The sequence below is a fragment of the Chamaea fasciata genome, unplaced genomic scaffold, assembly GCF_029207755.1.
Source record: "Chamaea fasciata isolate MVZ Bird 193981 ecotype frontalis unplaced genomic scaffold, bChaFas1.0.hap1 SCAF_18, whole genome shotgun sequence".
Classification (NCBI taxonomy): domain Eukaryota; kingdom Metazoa; phylum Chordata; class Aves; order Passeriformes; family Sylviidae; genus Chamaea; species Chamaea fasciata.
In genome coordinates, this window is record NW_027094103.1 from 6,558,002 (window position 1) to 6,575,195 (window position 17,194).

At 45.6% G+C, this 17,194-nt stretch overlaps 1 protein-coding gene across 15 annotated transcripts in view; it reads right to left on the bottom strand.

The window, feature by feature from the left end:
* The window catches only part of ARVCF (ARVCF delta catenin family member), a 249,261-nt gene that overhangs the window by 17,062 nt on the left and 215,005 nt on the right, over nt 1–17,194 (bottom strand). For all 15 annotated transcript variants that reach the window (XM_066200014.1, XM_066200011.1, XM_066200013.1 and 12 more), the window contains 2 exons: nt 1,900–2,027; nt 777–927 (listed from right to left, as the gene is read on the bottom strand). In XM_066200014.1, the coding sequence (XP_066056111.1) occupies nt 777–927; nt 1,900–2,027 (279 nt within the window). The remainder of the gene's footprint in view (nt 1–776; nt 928–1,899; nt 2,028–17,194) is intronic.

Genomic DNA, 17,194 nt, shown 5'->3' on the forward strand with positions numbered 1-17,194 from the left:
CCTGTACTATTAAAATGAAAACCTGACATATTCATGTAGAATCCCACCTTGCAATTTGCCACTATCAACTTCCCTGATGGCCCTAAATGTGTCACCAGTATTTCCTGTTTAAAGAAATACCTTAGTTAAATGCAGAAGTCATCTAGTGGAAAACTCATCTCAGCTGAATCTTTCAAGATTCCTGCTTATGGGCAGGTGAATGTTATTTATCACTCTGGATAGGAGCTAGAGCAGCACTGAACACCAACTTGACACTCGTTTAGTGTCTAGCTTCCACAAGTACCCACCAGGCAAAAGGACGTGAAAGGAAGGAGGAAGCAAAAACCACAAAGGTACAACTTCAGAGCTCCCTGTATTTGCCCAGGTTAGCTCAGCATGCCAAAGGCCAGTCTCCCACTCTAACAGGAATAGCTGGCAGGCCTAAGGAACAACATCTGTGATGTGTGACTGTGAGCACAACTCCCATACCAGCCAGGGCTAAGGAAAAGACAAGAAACCTCTTAACCCATCCAGCCCTCTGCACATCTTCACACACTCCTCTCCTGCAAAAATCTACACCTAATGGTACTCCCAGGTCAGAGACCTCCCTCAAGCCACAGCCTGTGTGAGTGGGCTGGAAATGCATTCCGAACTGACAGCTCCCCACTTGGTGGCTACAGTACAATCCCAGATAGTGTTTTTGCAGAGAGAACAAAGCCTCAGCACAAGGGACAGAGAACGTGAGGTTTTTAAGGGTCTCCAAGATCCCAGGCTGGTTAGAGAAGTTCAGAAGATACCTATGAGATCTTTATTGCGACGATCCATGGAAAGGTTTCTCAGGGCAATGGACACAGCCCTCACAACCTTGTCCGAGTCAGACTGGAGCAGCTCCACGAGCACCGGCAGCCCCCTCTCCTTCCGCACCGTCGCACGGATGTACGTGGACCACTGATTGGGACACATGAGGGAACAGAAACAACACCAAGTATTGTGAGTTCAGATACCTGCTCTTTCCTTGCCTCTGGCATCTCTTTCAGTGCTGTAACCCATTATTTTTTCTCTGCAAAGACCAGTTAGGTTTTGAGTGCTGATTTATCTCATTGCCTTAACCCTTCACTCAAGTTCACCAAGCACCAAGGAAGAAAAGGTGTACGAGTTCATCCTACAGCTAAGCCAGCTTCTGGAGAAAGAGGGCAGGAACAGAAGAAAGGAGCATCATCTGCCAGCACCTGTTCTGTACACACCCTGGTGTGAAAACACATCCCTCTGGATTAGGAAAAAGAGGCCACTTGGAAGAAACAGTAAAACATCTAAAGCATTTATTATCTTCCTCCTCCTCCAATTTCATGCTTTTATTCTGTTTCATGATTGTTTTTAAAGCAAGTCTGTATTATTTAATATAAGCTGTACTAAATGCAGCTGTGAAACACCACCCTCCCAACCCTCAGGCTGCTATCAGTCCCACTTTGCTGAGCTGTTCTAAAAGTGATCAGGCACATCTTTGAGAGAATTGCCTGATTAGAGCTGGGGATGCTTCAGAGAGGTTATAAGGGGACACTCTGGAGTGCAGTTTCCTCAGCAAACTGTCAATCCAACAAATTAAGTATTCAGAACACCTAACTATCTAATACAAGCTTTTCTGAATGGACAAAACAACAGTTAAAGTGGTCAAAGTGGGGAAAGTTGATCATGGTTAAACTGTCATGAGTTCAGTGCCACTTCTACTACGTAAACATCACCAGTCCGGAACACGCAAAACGTCTTCAGTTAAGCAAATTGAAGGAATTTCTTTGACATTTCCACCTCCTTCCTTTCCAAATGAGATACTAACGTACAAAGTAACAGTGCACTTCCAAAGGGACATCCCCTTGTTCTTTACTTACACCAAGGAAACAAAAAAAGACTGAAGACGGCACTCACCGTCCAGTTGCCAGCACTAAGGTTCTGCAAAGCTCCTGCTGCAGCTTCCAGAGTGTTGAAGTTCTGACTTTCGGTGAGGATGGAGAGGTACAATCGGACCACATCTGGCTGGTACAATAATTCAAAGCCTGCAGGTGGGGCAAGAGGAAAACAGAAGCAAGAGAAGCAGAGAAGGAAATGTTTAAACAAACACATACCCTTATTTAATAGCATAAGTGAAAGCTGCTACAACACAGAAAGAAGAGCTTCTGCCATGTCCGCGACATTCTACCCACAGTTGTTGGAAATAGTGAAGACAGCAACTCATGCAGAGGAATGCTCACTTGGGCTGCAGGTCTCTTTGCTTGTTTTTAAGGTTGACAATTCTTTCTGGAATCTGTGCTGTGCTATGAAACTGTGCAGGCAGCAGGTAATGGCCAAGTGACAAAAGAGAATTTTTGTCTGCACAATTACTACTTTTCATCTCTAGAGAGGGTTGCAAATTCACCCTGCACTCCTGTCCTCACGCAAATCTCTTTCAGTACTTTTAGAAACACAAAGAGCAGGGCCAAAAAGAGTAAGCTACACCATCCTGTCAGCCACGCCCTGCACACAGCCAGGGGACAGAAGGAAGAAGCAGGATGTCAGAGTAACCAGAACTCCCAAGTCTGAGGGGCAAGGAGGAACACTGACTCCAGTTCAAACATTCAGCACAGAAACACGCCAGCACTGTCCCACACTGGGAGACTGTGACAGCCACATCTGTTCACTGCAGCTCCCCAGAGTCACCATATCAGCTGTGCAGTTTAAGCATGACAGGAATGAGAGCTATTCCCAGTTCTGCCAAGGATTTCCTTTTGTGATGCTGAGTAACTGACAGTACCATCGTGTCCTGAATTCCTCATCCACAGGATTAGGATTTATGCATCTACACACATTAAAAAGAGGGTCTTAAGCAGGAACTCCATCACTCCAAATTGCTGAACAATTTGAAGCAATTTTTATCTATCTTCCTTCACTAAGTGTAGCATGACACACTGCATCAAGGAAGGCAGAGCATGCCAAGCATTAAAGGACTGGCCAGACAAACCATCTCAGAGTGCTGTTCAGGTTACGTGAACAAAAAACTAACCCCCTGAATTGCCCTGGTGGGTGCAGGGTGGCACAAGCAACCTGTGGTCAACGTGTCTCACCTGCAGTCACTGTGGCTGGTTTGGTGGTCTTTGGGATGTAAGCAGTAAGTAAGCATTAGGTAATGCAGCAAGCATTACCTAGGAGAGGATTTCTAGAAAAACATGGCATCAAAGGAAGCATAAAGGTGTGAAGAAGCCTGGGCAAAGAGGGAATTTCAAGCTTGCTTTGAGCAAAATAATTTTTATTATTTGTCCACACGGAAACAGTGTTCTTCACATAACAAGATGCTGTCCTAGAACTGTAGCCATGTACCTGGCACTGGGCTTGTGCCCACTAAAATTCCAAACAGATCAGGATTTCTCCCAGATCCAAGCTGCCACAAGTTGGAACCCTGGCTACCCTTGGAGTGCCAAACACCTCCTACAAACTGTCATCAGGAACCTGAGCGTAGCATAATTCAAAGCAAGTTTTCCAGCAGTAAGACAGGAAACCTCCAAACACAAATCACTTTCTCTCTTCAGCATTTTCTCTTTAAAATCACCCATCTCTCATACACACAGTGCAAATTATCATATTTTAGACACTTGGAGCAATGCTGTCCTATCCAGTGGATTTTTTTTTTTCTTTTTTTTCCCCTTCCCTGTTGCTAAAGGCTTCCTGAAATAAAAGCCTTGATTTTCAATGTAACTATTTCTCCACATTCTTCATACCAGTTATGGCTGTGTGGCTTCGTGAGTCACAGTCTTGGAACTCAGCCCTCTAAACCCTGTATAACACCACCTATGAACACAAGCTGTGTTAACCCCCTGGCTGTACAGGGAGTACTCATCCCACTGAAAGCAACCAAACACAATCAGCCAAGGTTTGTTCCACACCAAAAATCCAATCTATGCATGAGGATCCAGGAGGATCCATGTGCTGGCTCATACTTTCCATGCTCAGCCTCTCGTGTGCATCCCAGCACGCCTGGATCCTCCTCCAGTGACCAGATACTTAACCTGCTCCACGTCCGTGGCTCGTTTTAATGCCACCACTTGCCTGCTACACATGATACCCTACAGATATGTGCAAGCTGCAACAGATGGCAACCCCCAGAGGCATCCTGCCAATCCATACCACTGACTTTCCTCATCTCCAATGTCCTCTCCTTGCACTGGGATCACTGCCCTCTATATTAAATGCTGAGGAAAAACTATCGTTACTTAATCCATGAAGCATGAGCAGTTGTACAGCCTTTCTCCATTCTTTGAACGAGTCTGTGATTATCTGACTCCAATACGACCTTCGTATCACCCTTTTCCCCTGCCACTTCACAAGGTGAACTGGCAACCTCAGAACTTCTCAAGAAAAAACACTGCTGATAAGCGCCTGGTGCTCCTTTCCTGAACACTAATACTTAAAAATCTCTTGGGATAGCCTACTAGAATTTTGACACTGTTATCTTTTAAGGAAGCTTTGCTGAAATGTAAATCAGATCAGCAGAAGAGATGAAGGTAGGTTCATTAACAGATAATATTCATACAGAACATTTTCTGCTTCTGTATCTGAGCTCAGACTTGCCTGTGGTTCAAAAGGATGCAATTGTTCAGCCAGTCTTCAGTTTAGAGGTACCCAGTTGTAATTCTGGCACACTTGGAAACAGCCCCACAGTTCCTTTGTCCTGTTATTCAAATGCAGTCTGTGGCGTGTCCTTTCTGTCAGTCTGTACATTCCTTTTTGGCTGGACTCACTTCCTTCTGCAGCACCTTGCTGTGTGTGGATACTGAGCCACTCCAACCCCCCACCTCTGCTCCCCGCCTGTGGCCACAGCTGCATTCCAGTCACGCACCTCTCACCCGCTCTCTGTCATTACCTCTCTCCATGCATGAAAGCCTCTCCTTTTTCCTACTTACTAATGTAAGAGCATCTCAAAAATGCCTTCACCTTCTCTCTTCAATAATGCACAGCATTTTCTCTACCAACCACCAGTACCTTCCTGCTTTGGGGCATAACTCCTCAGCAGGTGGTGGATGATTCTCACCTCACTCCACACCCCCCCCTCCCAACTACATTTATGCCTCTGCCCTATTGGCATCTGTCTTAAACAGAGTCGGTGAGTGCTACACACCACGCAGAGCTCTGTCCTCCCTCCTGCCTCCCCTGCTCCTCTCCAGCACTGCAGCTCCTCTGGGTCAGCCTGGGCACACCGGGGAAAGGCAGCACGAACTGCTAAAGCCCAGTATCAAGAATGCCCCTCATGGGGGGCTGCTCATTTGCAGGGATGAGAAACTAGTAACAATAAAGTTGCTGCTGCACTGGAGGGTTTTCCCTCTGTGACAGCAACATGACACTTTTCATAAGCATTATAGTGCCTTAAAAAGAAACAAACCAGTTTTATATTTTCTCCATCTGTCTCCTGTCCTAATGAATCCAGCTCTGCTATTTATAGGATGCAATTTGTCTGAATTATTATAAATTTCCTTCCAGTGTTCCATGAAGGCCTTGCACATTTTTCCATGAAGTGCTTCAAGCACGTTCCTGGGAAGCACAGCTGGTCACACCTCCATTAAGCACCTGCTTCTTTTCAAAACTGATTTCCTTAATTTCCAGATCATCTTAATTATTTTTTCAGGTGATGGTACTTTTATGCAATATACAACTAACTCCTTACACCCGTTTAAAAATGGATGGAAGAAATGAGAAAAGAGGGTCATTAGTGATAGAGAACACATCAAACAAGAAAAACATCCACTGTTTTCCTTTTTTCTTTAAAAAGCTGTTTTAATTATAGCCCAGATTCAGCACTGCCCTTAAAAAGATAATCTTCCTGGAATAAATGAGATTTTTCCATTGGTTATGGATTTGTGCTGAGTTGCAATCTACACTGTTTCCTCCTGGAAAAGCATGGAGATAAGTAATTTATTGCTTCTTTCATTGCAGAAAGCAAAGTAAACAAGTTCACTGTATTAGCTTTTGGCTTTCAGAGAAACAGAAATGCCTTGGACACTCATGTCACTGTGAGCATCAGACCTTTTGCAGTGTGTAAGCACTGCCCCAGCTAGCAACAACAAGAACGTGTCACAGAGGAGTATATTCCATACTAGAGTCATCTCCAACACACTGCATGCAGTCTCATCTTTCTGAGAAATAGGAAGATGAGCTTTTTTTGCCGCAGAGTTGCTCAAAATTGGCAAATGGGACTAGTTCTGCATGAAGTTCACATTACCAGGATGTGGCAAGTAGATTATTTGCCCAGAGAACAGTGACAGCACAGACAGCAATTTGAATCCTGAATGGAAAACACCTGAGGAATTAGCTGGGGCTGATTAGCCATCTCCATCCCTTCAGCCCTCAGTCCCCATGCTGAGAATGATGCAGCAGCTCCTGGATTATCTCCTCCACAAAACTATTTGCTTTCATCTTGGCAATGCTGATCCTGTGCCTATACTTAGCTACATTCTGGCAATAATGTAAGATACTGCACCAGGTGCCTATCTCTGATACGCTCGCTTAATCCCAAATTCAGACAACTCTTTTTGGAACAAGGCTGCCAAACCTATTCCCCTTTACTACCCATTCCATTTAGGATTTATTTCCCCACCACAGGCATGGGAAATTATACACATGTGGATGCTGCACAGATGAGAGATCTGCTGCTGCTGCAGCAGAAATATACTGCTTAATTTTCTATCCACACAAAACCTCTGGACTGATGCTCAAAACAACTGTCAAATTTCAAGTTTCATAGGAAGCTGGAAGGATGCTGGCAACACCGCAAAAAAAAACACAACCTAAGCGACTCCTAAGCCGGGGGGTGTGTGTGTCTGTGGAATCACTGAAGTGAACCGATAGCTATTCACCCCTGCAGTGTGCAGAGGCGATTCCCACTAACTGCGCTCTGGCTCCTGACGGAGGGTGCAGCAGCACCGGGACTCCTTTTGGGCTGCCACTAGAGCAGGAGGTGCACTCCCAGCCCCCAGGGCGGCCGGCTCTGGGAGCTCCGGGGCCGCTGTGCTCGCCCTGAGCCGCACCTGCAGCGCCGGCAGATGGAGCGAGAGGAGCCCGGACCGCACCTCCTCCGCAAGGTCACCCGAAAACAGACTTGGCACAGTGAAAAAGCATCTCCCTCAGCAACCAGGAAACTATCAGCCAAAAGCCAGAACAAGAAGAAAAAATAAAAAAAAGAGAGTAAAAAATCGTAACAGTAAAAGGAAAGAACACAAAATCCGCACGACAGAAAAGCTCCGCAGCCCTTGGATTCCTGCCCTCTGCTGACAACCGCCTGGTACCTTCACACCACAGCCTGTGCAGCTCCATTCTCTGCAAGGTCTAAACCAGGGCTCAGAAGTATTCGCTACAAAAATGTTTTCAGAACACTTCAGCAGCAGATCAGTCCTGCAGCTCAACTCTCCCCTTCCAGGAACCCCTCACCCTGCAGCGTGGTTTTACAGCAGACTACATGAAAAGCCCTACAGAAGGCTGGGAGAGGCAGCTGGTTACTTCTGTAAAAACAGGAATCAGATCCCTAAAAACCCCGACCCATCAGCTCCATTCCATCTGTACACTGCGCTTCAGCACCCAGCGCACAGAGCAGCTTGAATGCCAACATAAACTTGCAAGGTCCTTCTAATTGAAAGGCTTAACAGTAGCGAGAACGCAGCCAGCTCCAACAGAGCCAAACGCTTGGCATAACTGCCCGAGAACGCAGCTCGATGCAGATACATGCAGAATACTGAATGTCACACGGCACAGAGACAGCAAACTCTGCAACGAATGAACACGGAAGAATAGGTGGAAAGTTCTGAACAGTCCCTCTGGCTTTCACTTCAAGGTACAGGAAAAGTCAGGACAGGTACTGAGCTTACTGCAGAGATTCAATCATGAATGCAGCATCCACCACTGAGCGGCAGCTCTGCAGACAGACAGAACAGGCTTTGAAAAGCATTAAAAGGAACAACCAGAATAACGTGGGACACATGAGACTCGAATCAGGCTTGAGGGAATGTTTAAGACGAGTTTTTCTATTTAGGAAATGAACACCACAATGTGTGACCTTTCCAACTAATCTACTAAGTCAGACACAAGTTCTAAAATGATGTGACTCTTCCCCGCTTATTAGGTACTCCCACTATGACAGCAGCACTGACACGCTACTCAAAAAGTAAGTAAACAAACCCCCAGCCCAAAGGATGTAACAGGAATGTTACCAGCCCTACCAAGAGTGAGGTATGCAAAAAAACAACACGCAGCTAGGGTGACTGCAGGGAAGACAGAAAGGCAGCAAGGAAAGGAAATGGGAGGGCAAGGCAGTGCAGGAGAAAGAAAGGATGCCTGGGAAAGCAAACTGTCTTTGGCTATTTCTATTATTCTTTACATTTCCCAAGCTCCACAAGCTGTCATCAAAGTACCTTCTTACAGAGTGTGATTTGTACTAGGTTGGTTACAGCGCACTTGAATGCCAAAGAATATGCAATTCAACAAAGAGGTGGCTCAATCAAACACAATCCACTTTGACCTTGTGTCAGTTCCAGCACTTCTGTTTTCTGTGACCACACATTTTAGAGCTAATACAGTTTTCCCTTTCCAAAGGACCTGCAGGCAGTATTTTTCCCAACAGCGTTTGACACACTGCCCAATACGAAGTCTTTTTCCAAACATATGCAGCTAAGTCTCCTGGCAACTGGAGATGTTCCATTAACAACCTTTTCTCCTCACTAATCAGTAGGAAAGGCTCTGGAGGACCAATACTTAATAAGAATCTCAAAGCTGCTGCAGATAACTGGAGCACTACCCGAGCTACTGGTTCAAAAGGGGAATGCTCTGTCCCGCAGGGCTGTCACTAAAGCACAGGGAATCCCCAGCAGCCAGGCTGATGCAGGGATGGGAGAGCTGCTAAAGGTCTGCACCCGCAGGGAGAGGAGACACGTGGGTGAACCGCAGCACATTTGAGCATTTCTAGGTCACCTCTGGCAATGCTTTTTGTTTGCTTTTGAGAAACACCATTGTTACAAGCAACAATGCTTTGGATTGGAGTTAAGCCCTTTGGCTGCATGATTAAAATGGAGAGTTCATGTAAATAGCTTCCTTTACCCCAGTCCCAGAAGACTTGCCTCTGACCTTGGAGACTCTCAGTACAGCACATGAAATGTTAACACTTGCTCTCTCACCAGCTTCTCTAATCCAAAGTTATTTTTATTTACTTCACACCAATAACTGAATGCATTTTCTTTTAAAGGGAACAGGACAATCATATTACTCCAAAAGCAGATCTGTTCTGAAATCCAGTTTGTATCTAAAAATCAAACATTAAATAAAATTTTCTCCCTCTCTCTTGCACATAGAGCACACACTGGAGTCTCTGGGCTGTGAGCTACATATCAAATGCAAACTGTTTGGAAGGACAGGCTTCTCTTTTCCCACCACCAGCTTACCATTTGCAAGCCCCCAGAATACAGCCCAGGCCCTGCAGCACCACTGCAACGTCTCTAAGTGGGACTTGGTTCAAAATCCCGGCTCACATACGTAAATGAGTACGAAACTAATTTGCATCAAAGGTCTGCCAGCTCTGCAGGGTTTCACAGTGTGACACTGCCAGCCTGCCGGGGTACAGAATTTCTGGCAGCTCAGGCACACCCGGGACTCTAAGCTAGGGATAAACACTCTCTGGCCTGGAGAAAGCCTGTGTCTAGGGGAGTCTCTCTTACTGGCTGCCCCTTACTCTTGCCTCAAACCTACAGTGTTTTAAGACAAAAGACTGATTATGCTTATCAGGCTGGTGATCTCACTGACAGCACATCAGTATGCCAAGGGAGCAGCAATGCTCCTAGATGTGAGCAATCCTGCCTGCTCCCTTCAGGGAATCTCCTTCCTGAGGCCTCCTGGTTGGGCTCACACCTCTAACAGCTGATACCAAAAGGAGCTGGGCACAGCGATGATGTGCATTGCACTGGGGACTTCTTAAACAGACAGCAGTGCAGCCCACGCATAAAGATCAATATCAAGCGTGTCATTGATCACGTTATGTTTCCCTGGGAGGGAAAACCTGAATTTCCAGATGCTGTCTGCTACATCACAAGGATATTTGAGAAACGCTGACAAGGTCAAACATCCATGCCCATTCTTTCAGATCTCAGTGCTGCTGCTGCTGCTGCTATTGGCCATGGGTGCTTCTGATACGTCTGCTCCTGTCTCTGCGAGGGTCCAAAATTACATGACTGACTGGTTCCCTTCCTCCTCTCTGAAAGGACCCAGATGGCAGCGCTTGGTGACCGCTCTCATGCCCCGAGGACTGTCTCCTTGCTCGTGTCACCAAACAGCTCTATTTTGTCGCTCCGCCTTTTCAGCCAGAGAAAGCAATTCCAAGGACTGCACAATCCTCTCCGGAAAGGAGAGCACTGCCCAGCTCGCCAGTGACACCAGGAGAGAATGTGGAGAGGCTCAGGGACTGTCACCTGACTGACCTCAGAGCTGCAAACTCCAGCCAAGAATATGCAGGGATGCCACAATAATCCAAACCCATAGCATTACCAGAGATCACTTCCTAATTGCAGCTCTGGAAAGATGCAGTAAGGAGGTGACACTACAGCACGACTCATCCGGGTACAAGCAGGTGGGAAGCGGCCCTTTCTTCCTAATGGGGAAAGGCTGTAATTGGAGGAACATCTAGGCCTGAACATGCTTACTCTGCCACGGTAGGGCTTGAATCCACTGCTTTTTGGAGCATACTGCAAGCTTTTTCTATTTAGCTAAGCCTTCCCAAAGGAAAAAAAAAAAAAAAAAAAAAGATGGCTGGCAAAGCTAATGAGGATTGGGAACATGAGGAAAATTTTCACTTTCCATACTAGATAAACAAATGTGTTTTTTCAACTGTGCATTCACGTATTCATGCCAGAACATGTGTCTTTTCCTTGAACCGAGACAACCAAACGCAGGCAAAAATGTTCTCCTTACAACCCTCACCTACAGCTCTGAGAACCACAACACAGCTTTCAGAGCACAGCTGCCATGTGGTGCAGCTGAAGGGACCTGAGACTCTTTTCACTGCCTCTACTAGTGCAGATGCCTAATTGTTCAGCCCAGCCATCAGCAGGTTTGAGCTTAGTGTATAAAATGTGTTTATTAAAGAGAGATACTGAGTGATTCCCTGAAGGAAAGCCCATTAAAAAAAAAAAATTTACACGACAGCTATGTCCAGTAGTAAAATACAATGTGCTGCTGTTAGTATCTTATCGACAAGTCCAAGAGCCTCATAACACAAAAATGTCTCAGAACTAGAGTCATCACTGAAAATCAACAGCACTGTTAAGGGACTCCTTCCCTTAACTTGTGGCTGCCTGAGCCTACCATTTTCTTTCCTCTGGTCTTCAGTGTGTGTTTAACCAAGGATCATGTGTTCCAAATTGCCCTTTTTTGGCCTCAAGCCCTGGTAAAACTCGGCTTTGCGGCTCCAGATGCCAATCAGCTGCTCTTACTCCAGGAAGCTAACGAGCTTTTAGCTTCCTCCCAGCTCAGTAGAAACCTGTCTGCAGAGAAAAACTTACTGCAAAAGGAATCATGCTTTAGTCCTTGGCTCCACATGCCACCTAAGCATCTTTATTTCATTAAAAAGATTCTGACTTTATTTGGAACTGTTGAGATATTGAACAGCTTTATAAACTCTCTGTCATAAAATGCCAGCAAGTAGAGAAGCACAGCAAAGGGAAGAAACACTCCAGCAGACAGCTGCATGACAAAACAAAAAACCCTACATGGTCATGCATATTTAGTTGAAATATCCACATCCCCATAGACACTAAATACTGAGGAATGCAAGAAAGGTGGAAAACGCACAGAATATGCTTGGCTTACCTCTGCAGACCTCCTAAGTATCTTCTTTCTTGTCTCCAAGATGGTGTATGAAACATGCTGGATCATGAGGCCAGGTACAGTCCCACCAGGTGCCCTCCCCTCCCATATGAGAGACTAGTGACAAATTCCCAGCAGACCAAGGCTTGTGAGGGGCTGTGGAGCGGAGCAGAGGCCGCAGTGCTCTGCAGGGCAAAGCTGTGGGCTCCAGCAGCAGGCAGAAGCAGCACTCGGGAGCGTGGAGGTGTGAGGGAGTTCCAGAGCCAAGGGAAGGAGCAGCTGCAGTCCTGGAGCCAGGCTGGGCTCGGGGTGGCTGCAGCAGTAAGCACGGCTTTGCCTGGACACAGCAGCCACACTCTTCCAGACCTCCACAGACGGTGTTTCCACCAGGACTGCGGGGAGCCGAGGCGTGGGAGGACCCAGAGCACCTTCTGTGGTCAGCCCTTCCGTGCTGCTACACACTGGGGTGCTGGCACTGAAACCAGCCAGCAAGGCAAACCCAAACGCTCCACCACGCAGCAATTTACACAAACAGGATTACACTGTCAGGTGTGCGCCTTATGGGGGTTCCCACTGACTGAGCTTCAGAACGTTCCTGCTGCTGAGGGACCTGCTGCTCGGATTTGAAAGCCCACACGGTCCTGACAAGCGCTTGGGTGGATCAGAGCCGGAGCTGCGACAGCAAGGATCGACTGACAGCATTTCCACTTGGGCTGGCACCTGTCAGGTTCTCCCCTTCGCAGCACATTTGGGTTTTATCTTCAGTGCCAAGGGAAAAACAACATCAAGAAAAAAACCCCAGATCTTCCAGAGCTCACGCACGCTGAAATACGCTTGGAAGCCAAACTGAAAGCTTCTTTCTGGGTTACGCATGCTTCACCGAGGCTTCTTACACTTCCACTGCTCATCATGGTTTTTATATCAAGTCTTATAAATGGTCATAAGCCATTACACAGGTATTTGGTTATTCATATCAATTCCGCTGCTTGTTAGAGGCCAGTCTGCTTAAGGCAGTGCAGGGCTGCACAACTTCACAGCTTGAATTCCTCAAATAAGAAGGCAGAATAAATTTTTCTATTCTCCAGTGGATATAACCTCACAGAAACATCAAACATCTCAAAATACATCCCAGTAAGAAGAAAATATTTGGATATAAACAACTAATCTTTTTTGGGGGAAGCTTATCAAAATCCAAGCTGAGCAGAAGCTACCAGGTCCAGTCTCAGCCTGCAGAAATGAAAGGTCAGTGGCTCCTAATCACTGGGACTGAAGCCTGTTTGGTTCATTACATGCAAAGTCCTGCAATCTTGCCTTTATAAGCATTTTAAAAGCAACTGCCATATGGAAAGACTCCCACATGTTAATAAATAATTTACTGTACGCCAACCCAAACACTTCCTCCAATCCTGTTTGTGTCCTGAAATTGCTAATTAGTTCCTGCTCCAGCTTCCAAAGTCAAAAGTGTGTTTCAATTCCTCTCTCCATCTCATGAAAGCTGCCTCATGCACCCAAAGGCAGCCCAGTGCCTCTAATCTGTCTCAATTACAGTCACTGTGCTGCTGTCAGGCAAGTATCTCCCAAGCATCCAAGAAAAAGAATTTGATGTTTTCAATGTCAAATGAATGTCAGGCCAGAGTGGAAGCAGCACAGAAGGTTTTCCTTCTCTAATAAAAAAATGGACCCTGCAGCCCACCTTTTTAAAGGTACTGTATTTGGGTACTTAATTCTCATGGATTTCAGTGTAAGCCAGAAACATTAATGTCTCCAAGAACAGAGATTCTGCACTCATCCTCAAAGCACCATATCCAGGCACAGATTACAGATGAAGAGAGACAAGAGCTGCTGCTCCTCCCTCATTTAAATTGGGACACACTGCAACATACCACATCAAAGTGCTGAGTGAACAGGTACTCTCCCTCTTCCTGCCAACCGATCTCTGCAGCTGTCCTGAGAGCCAGGGAAGTTTCTCTTAAATGTGAACCCACCTGCTGTTCGGTGCTCTGCCTGAATATTGGATAATCACAGGCAGAACCGACACAAATCCAGCTCTGCCTATAGAATAATAGATTTCCTGGAAACACAGATCTTGCTGTAAAACCTAAAGTTGGACTAAAATGTGAGGTAAGACATGATCTGGAAAGAAGTAGCTCCCTGAAGCCTTAGCTGGCTAAACACACACACACAACACAAGCACAAATAACTCCACTTGCAAGTTAAAAAGAAGAGACTGGGGCCTCAGTGTGTAGCAACGAATGAGATACATTGCTGCAATGAATAGAGGGAGCAGAGACATTTTCCAAAGGCAAAGGGCAACATTACACAGCATCCAACTGCAGCCTGCCCCATCTTCACCACCCTACAGCAATGTCCCTCATTCATAAAGCAGCAGAAAATCATATGAGAAATCCTGGAACAACGCCACAGCAGCCACTACCTCAAAGCAACTCTGACAGCTTCTTTGAAACCACTTCATCGCCTTTAAAACAGTGAAAAGATCCCCAACCCAACAGCCACTTTGTCTGGGAGAGTTTTCAATTTCAATGCAGCTTTCTTATGGTAATATTATGCAATTAAAAATTGAGTTTAAAATTACCCATGTAAAAGATTCTAACCAGAAGCTGACATTTACTGTGGAGGTTGTTCATGCCTATAGAAGACTCTGAAAAGGTCAGTATAAATGTAAATAAGGTGAGATCCTTCCTCTGGAGTGTAGAAATTTCCATCATGTTGGGGCCGATACCCATTTCCACATGCAAGGCAATGTTATAAATGCCCCGATGGCTTCTCATGGGCCATTTGAGTCCAGAGCTTGATCTAGAAATAGGTCTCCAGACTTCAGTAAAACAACTGGCACCAAATTTTCAGTGTTTTAGGGAAAGTGGGATCCAGCCGCCCAGAAAACTGCCAATACAGTTTACTGTCCATGGGTTTAATCTCAGCAGTGTTTTCAGCAAGCAAGGATGTTGGATTTGGAAGGGATATGCTTGTTAGAATTTAACTATTAAGCAGAACTGCCCAAATCCAAGTCACACATGCATTTCCCAAGTCTTGTATTTTGGACACTATCACTAACCCGAAATACTCTCCCAGGAGCAGCACTCGTGTAATTGAATAAATGGGATTAGGTCTCATGCTCCCAACACCCCCAGTTTTTCATTCCTTGAGAAATTCTGGACACACTGCCAAGAACACAACACCTCACCCATCCTTCCCACTTCTCATCTCCTCTCTCACACATCTGCAGGTTGCCTTGTGTGCTCTCTCGTTTTATTACTCAATGTGAAAAGTAGCCCCAAAATAGGAGTGGGAAACCTGCATGTGCAAGGAATGCAGGCTTCCAATTTCCTAAGGGTTTAAAGGTCATTGGGGACACTCCAGGTAAGGCAGATCCTTTCTCCACTCCAGGTAAGGCAGATCCTTTCTCTAGACCTTCCTCTTTCCCCCCCCTCACACTCTGAGTCTTTCGAGATGTTTCTCTAGCTCATTATTTTTAAGCTCTCAGCAGGATAAGATGCAATTATATGCTCAATCGTGATTACAAATTTGTTGGTTGTGATTTTAGAAGTCTCAAAACAAAACTCATTAGATTAAATGATCTGCCTAGCTTTGTATGAGAGAGACAAAAAGAACTGACATCTCTAAATGGAGTGGGCTTGCTAGCATGAACAAGCTGGGAAGACTGGAAATTACTTAGGAATCAGGCAATCTGATCTCTGCTCCCAGCTGTGCCACTGAAATGCCCCCTAACTGCACAACTCACTTCAGCAGTGGTGCCCCCTCTCCCCTCCCACGTGAGTTCAGTCTTGCTGATCTAGAGCTGGCCTGCTCAAGTGGACTGTGACAGTGTGTTGGTACTGACACTTCACTGAGGCTACTGGTAAAAAACCCCACAAAGGTGCTCTAGACATCTCCAACAAAAGCAACAGATTTTTAGAAAAGAGATGGCAAGGTGTGCAAAACACAAATGACCTGGGCATGAGGTGCAAGGACTGCTCTCCCCATTGCTCCCTTCCAGATCTGCCTGAAGCAGGGTCTATTCCTGCACAGACAAATAACATTTTATGCTATTACAGACTTCCAATCTTCCCTGTGATCAAGACACAGAAAATTCAGGGCTGGAACTAATGGTCTGTGAGGTCGAAATAAAAACGCTCTCCTTTCTACCACATACTGATCAACATTCTCACTGATCATCTGGAAATGCCTGGGTCAGCAATCAAGCCCTCAGTGGGTTCAGAGCAACCAGCAGTTGGATTGACACTACTTTCTAAACCATGCAGAGGTAAGGTTCCCCCCGTCTCCAGTTGACAGGTAAATTTAAGTGACTGCTTTACCATGTAACATGCCTGCCTCTCAGTTCAAGGTCATTTTTCTTCAATCCACAGTTAGAGGTATACGGCACATTAAGTCCTATAATTCCTCTGTCATGGTGGAGAAGGGGGGGAGCTTTTAAGCCTGTGCAGAGCACTTGGGGTTACAGAAATAAATAAGGCTTTACACTGCAGCTTTCACATTCAAGGTATCTCTTTGTAACAGTGGTTTACAAAGTAATGAGTCAGATAATAGGGCAGCAGCAGCTGTGCAGGTACACTCACTGGAAATTAATGCTGAGAAAACAGAAGTCCTAATTTTTTTGATTCTCTTTATTTGCTCTTCTGCAAAACATGACTGCAGCCTCAGCCTGACTAATGAGCATCAGTGGCTTCTGCAATTTAAAATGCCCAGGTTATTTGACACTCCAGTTTGTTTTAATTTTCAGATTAGCTCTATGATTAAAGCTCTCCATTAACTGTAATACTGCTCAAGCAAAAGTGGAAAAATGCATGTACCTCCCTGTCTTGGCTGCACTGCAAGGAAGGTCTCCTTGCCTGATCTCTAGTACCACAATTTGCAATTAGTTCAGAATCACACAACTATTTGATTTTCATTCCCCTTTCTCTCCCCCATCATTAGCTGTTATAAGCAGACCCTCAAAGGCTGATTGAGTGTTCTGAGGATTCCATGGTTTATTATGCTGGCACCAGTAAAGTATATATTTTAAGTAAAATATATATTTTTCTTTGAAACAAGCTGTACCTTGAGGTGCAACCTGATACGTTCAATTTTGTATATATGCTCCTTTCTCAGGTTCCATGGGCAAATGGACTTTTTCATTCTTCTTCTCATCTGAGTCACCTAATCCACCAGTCGTGGATTAAGCTGTTTTGGAAAAATGTGCTGGTTTTATGTAGACATACTTTTCGTGGCTGACTCCGTAATCAGCTAATGAGAGTCACACAGAACAACCAGGCTGAAGGGAATGTGGAAGGTCACCTGGGCCAGCTTCCTGCTCAAAGCAGGCTCAATGCCAAAATTAGAC